Here is a 5,219-nt window from a genome sequence, read left to right on the forward strand (position 1 = left end):
AACATAATATACATTCTAAATTTGAAAGGAGGGAGTACATTGACTCGAGACTTTGCAGCAGTACCGTTAATGCATGAAGTCAACTTACTGGTTGCTTGCTTGCGCGCGCATCGTGGTGACGCTAGTGAGCGCGCGTAGTTTCCGTCAGAAAATTTGTAAATTACTACTGTACTAGGGAGCGTAGTGGCAGAGTATACAGTACACATAGGGCAGTGGTCGGAGGAGGATTCAGGTCTTGCTGTCTGTTAGTCACAACAAAAAAAAAGGAAGGCTCTTTCAGATCCGCGCGCGCGCGGCTCGATCTACCGATGAAGCGTTTGTCTGTGATGGCGGAGAGGGATGGCGCCGACGGCAAGCAATCCGCCGAGAGATCCGCCGTCGCCCGGCCGTCTCGGGTCGTGTACGTGGTATTTCTCGCCACCATGTTCTGGGGCGTCATATTCCTCCTCCACGACCACCACGACTGCACCAGCTCGGACAACGCAGCCTTCTTCTCCCAGATCAAGAAGCTCGGCCAGTTGGGGCTCCCGGCCGACAAGTGCGCCGGCCGGTACGTGTACATGTACGACCTGCCGCCACGGTTCAACGCCGACCTCGTCCGCGGCTGCCGCGAGGTAATGTGCAAACAAATGGCCAACGGTGGATTCGGCGCGCCCATCACAGAGGCAGAGGGCGGCGGCGCGCTTCCTGGGAGGGGAGCCTACGACACCGACCAGTTCATGCTGGCCTTGATCTTCCACGCCCGGATGAAGCGGCACGAGTGCCTGACGTCCGACCCCGCCGCCGCCGCCGCCGTGTTCGTCCCGTTCTACTCCGGGCTGGACGTGGAGAGGTTCCTGTACTTGGACCAGGAGAACCCCGACGTCGCGGCCATGGACGCCCTGCCGCGCGACCTCGTGGAGTGGCTCCTTGCGCGGCCGGAGTGGCGCGTCATGGGCGGGCGCGACCACTTCATGGTCGCCGGCCGCATCATCTGGGACTTCCTCCGCGAGCCCGGTTTCACCGGCAGGGGTGGCAACTCCCTCCTGACCTTCCCCGCGATCCGCAACCTCACGGTGCTCGGCGCGGAGGCCAGCCCGTGGCACGGCATCGACTTCGGTGTGCCATACCCGTCGCACTTCCACTTCTCCTCCGACGCCGACGTCGCCGGCTGGCAGGGCCGCATGCGGCGGGCGGAGCGCAAGTGGCTCTGGGGCTTCGCAGGCGCCTCCCGCCCCAGCAGCAAGAAGACCGTGCGCTCCCAGATCATCGAGCAGTGCGGCAGGTCCAGCCGCTGCGCCATGTTCGGGAGGACTACAACAGCATACACGCCGGGCCGGACCATGAAGCTGCTGGAGAGCGCCGAGTTCTGCGTTCAGCCGCGCGGGGACTCCTTCACGCGCAAGTCCACCTTCGACAGCATCCTCGCCGGGTGCATCCCGGTGTTCTTCCACCCCGTCTCCGCCTACCTCCAGTACATCTGGCACCTGCCCAGGGACTACAGGAGCTACTCGGTGTTAATCAACCACGGCGACGTCGAAAACAAGAACGCCAGCATCGAAGATGTGCTCGCAAGGATACCGCCGGCCAAGGTGGCGCAGATGCGGGAGCAGGTCATCCGGCTCATACCCACCGTCATGTACAGGGACCCGGCGGCCAAAGGCGTCACGCTCAAAGACGCCTTCGACATCGCCGTCGATGCAGTCATCCGCCGGGTGGACAAGCGCCGGCAGGCCGCGGCGGAGGGCCGGGAGTACCAGGATAGCTTCGACGGAGGCAATAGCTGGAAGCACGACTTGCAAGAGAATGGAGACAAGGATATAGGCCCACACGAGTTTGATCCCTACTTTTAGGCCTTTTTCGTGTTGCGATTTCATTATGAAAAAATAGTGCATTCTGCTTTTGATTTTGATTTTACCACCACGAGCTAGCTGGCGGAGCTGATATAGAACGATTGGGTTCAGCTGAACCCAACAAAATATACCAAACCTTTGTCAAATTAGTCTGTGGTATTGCAAATTAGTGGAAGATTGCACTACAATACCAAGAGCTGAACCAAATGATTTCTTGCTCTAGCTTCGCCCTAGTTGTCTCGAATGTGTTCGACCTGTTTGAAAAACAGGATTTATATTCTAAAATTTTCAAACTCCTTTTCTCCATCTTCTTAATAAATCAAGATTGGGTGTCACTAGTGGAAAACGGAGCATTGGCACCGGTTGGTAAAGGCTATTTTTACCGGTTGCCCAACCGGTGTAACTGTTTCGGTGTTAAAGCCCCCCCCCCCCCCCCCCCCCTAGCACCGGTTCAGTTACGAACCGGTGCTAAAGGGGCATCACGTGGATGGCAGCTGAGCGTTCTGGCGGAGGATCTTTAGGTTTCTGCCGCGGCAGGGAATTTCAACAAAACATTGCCGCGGCAGGAAATTTCACCAGAACGCTGTCGCGGCAGAGTCTGCCGCCACGCCCCATTTGAAACACGTTATAATGCACACATATAGGAAACCATTATATTACATAAAAACATTATGAATATATAGATCAAAGTGACACACGTTCATGCATATATGTGTACAATAGAATTTCTATGGATCATCGACTTCCAAAATCGATTCGGCGCTGATGGTATTCTCCGTTTGGATCTATGACTTGCTCAAGGAAGAATCCCGCCAATTCTTCTTGAATTGCTTGTACACGCCCGGTTGCTAGAAGACCGTCCCGCAATCGTTGGATCTAATAATTTCAAAAAGGTGGTCAATATATATATATGAATGAAGCACAACACCATTGATCGATGGTGATAAAATAAAATTACGAATGTTGTTTACGTACTTCAAGTTGATCTAAAATTCTCTCCCTCTGGTGGATCGTCTGGCGAATGAACTCGTAAACGTAGAATCCACATAAATTATTCCCGTCTACTTGCCTCAAGCACTTTACGAGAACATAGTTCAATCAAAATAATAATCAAGGAGGTAATGGTATTGAAACTAGAATCAAAGAGATGCGCGGGCCTAGCTAGTAGTACTTAACGGTATAGGTCTAAGTTCAAGCTCGTTTTTCCACACACTCGAAGCCTTCTTGGTGAACCATTTCCAAGCCCTCTGGAGCATATCAGCCATGTCCTCCCCATGCCGCAAGGGGTTTACTTTTTGATTCCATGACTTCTACTACTCCGGCGTTAGATTCAATGACTAGTAGGATAAAGTGAAACCTGCGCACATGCATAACTCATCAATTACACTTAATATGGAGTAAGCGAAATAGATTTAATGTGTTCAAGATAGTAACACTCACAGAAGTTGTAAGGAAATAGTATTTCCCTTTTATGTGAGTGTTGCCTTAACGCCAATACCAAGTTATCCTCCGTGTCCTTGGGATTGTACGACACTATACTCATGCACGGTATATGGGTCAACAAACCCAATGTCATAAATTTGTCCAATTTGGCATTCACGGATCTTCATTCTGCATAATATAGTGAGTATAGTTATATGCGTGCAATTGATGAGCCGCGGTAGAGACTTAATTACATAAATAATTCTTACATACAATAGGCACTGATCATAGATTTGTCGAGGGCGTCCTGATTGAATTACTGAAACAATTCATAAAATTTGATGTTTATCACTTCATCTCCACGCCCGTAGTGCTCATCTTTGATTGCCAGCATGATCCAGTTCTGACTTTCCTCACATGCAGCCAAGTACCACTTATGCAGTTTTCGCTGTTGTGTTGATAGATACTGCAATTCCTCAGATCTGACAAGAGGTTGCCCATACTGGTACTTGTGTGCTAATTAGACATCACCCGTGGGCATTTCTACGTGGCTTAAGTACTTAGGAATACTCATACCGACTGCATCTGCTTCATCTTTATATAGTGCTACCAACGTCGGATCAAGGCAGTCCGAGATATTGGGATACACTTGGAGTGGGGGGGGGGGGGGGAGGGGGCACGAGTTTTTCTGGTCTCCAAGCTAGGGAACTTGTTTCCCCTTTGCCTTACTACTTCTCGATCGCGTGAACCATAGAAAGTTGGTCATATAATACATACATACAATTATGTATATATGTATTACTATAAGGAAAAGGAGGGGAATTAGATAAGATTAAGAAAGATTGTGGATTAGAGCCTTTGCTGCCTCATTTGACTTGCGAATAGAGCGGTCATAGTTTGATGAAAGACATGGCTCAGTTTGATAAAGGTTCTTCAACGTTTTCATCAGTTTTCCTTGGGTATAGGCGGCTCGGGCTCATGCTCGAGCTTTTCTTGCCAAATTTCTTTTCCATGTATTGTGCCTTTGCGATCTTCACATTTTCCTATTTTGTATATTCGTAAGGTCTCTTGGGAGGAACCTTAGGTACTCTTGGGAGGGGATCTTGTCGGTGTTTGGGTGATCGTTTACAAATCATTGCCGGAGCACTCCGCTTTTGGCTCTGACACTTAGTGGGCTGCGGCGGTGGAGAAGGCTGACGCGGCGGCGGAGAAGGTTGGCTCGTTGGAGATGGGAGAGGTGATGGAGACGGCTAACGCACTGGAGACGGATGCAGCGGTGGAGAATGCTGGCGTGGCGGAGAGTACATGATAGGCAATGGAGACCTTGCTGGCGGCGTCCAATTTGGAGCCACAATGAATTCTTTTCGCCATAGAATTGTAGTATTCTTGGCTTTTCCTAGCTCTAGCAAATCCCCGCCACCGGCAGGGTAGTCAAGCTTCAGCGGCGCATACCCATCCATAACTTGATCCACCCCGGCAACAGCGTAGCCATGTGGAACCGGTCCGCAATGGTATCTTTGATCAGGTACAACGGGTAAGACATATCCGACCACCGCCTTGAGCGATAAGTTCATCATTTTGACATGTAGCTCACAAGATGTCGACTCTGTGATATGATCCACATGGTAGCGACGAGCCATTGTCGGATCCAGATCTGCATCATCACCTGGCAGCTCTATGGAAGCCACGCTGCTTTTCCGCTGAGATCCCTGGTCGATAGCATCGAATGCAGCTTCTATCTGCGGATTAGCTTGAGGTTGGCTGATCAAGTGGGAGCTTGAGATTATCTCCTTCATTTTCTCTTCTAACTTAGAAACGTGTTCCCGAACCACATCCTTTTTCCTCTGACGGCTTCTATCGGGATATTTCTTCGTTTCTGCAGGAAACCCAATATACCATGGTTTGGAGCCTGGTGTGGTTCGTGTTCAGGATTCCCAAGGGCGCGTGTGAGCTCGTCCTTCTCTA

At 50.8% G+C, this 5,219-nt stretch overlaps 1 protein-coding gene across 1 annotated transcript; it reads left to right on the forward strand.

The window, feature by feature from the left end:
• The first annotated feature begins 234 nt into the window (after positions 1 to 234).
• Positions 235 to 2,019, forward strand: LOC127313843 (xyloglucan galactosyltransferase KATAMARI1 homolog). The gene has a single exon (XM_051344313.2). The coding sequence runs from the start codon at positions 309 to 311 to the stop codon at positions 1,830 to 1,832; it is 1,524 nt and encodes a 507-aa protein (XP_051200273.1). The 5' UTR covers positions 235 to 308; the 3' UTR covers positions 1,833 to 2,019.
• The last annotated feature ends 3,200 nt before the right edge of the window (positions 2,020 to 5,219 follow it).

Source organism: Lolium perenne, chromosome 7, assembly GCF_019359855.2.
Source record: "Lolium perenne isolate Kyuss_39 chromosome 7, Kyuss_2.0, whole genome shotgun sequence".
Classification (NCBI taxonomy): domain Eukaryota; kingdom Viridiplantae; phylum Streptophyta; class Magnoliopsida; order Poales; family Poaceae; genus Lolium; species Lolium perenne.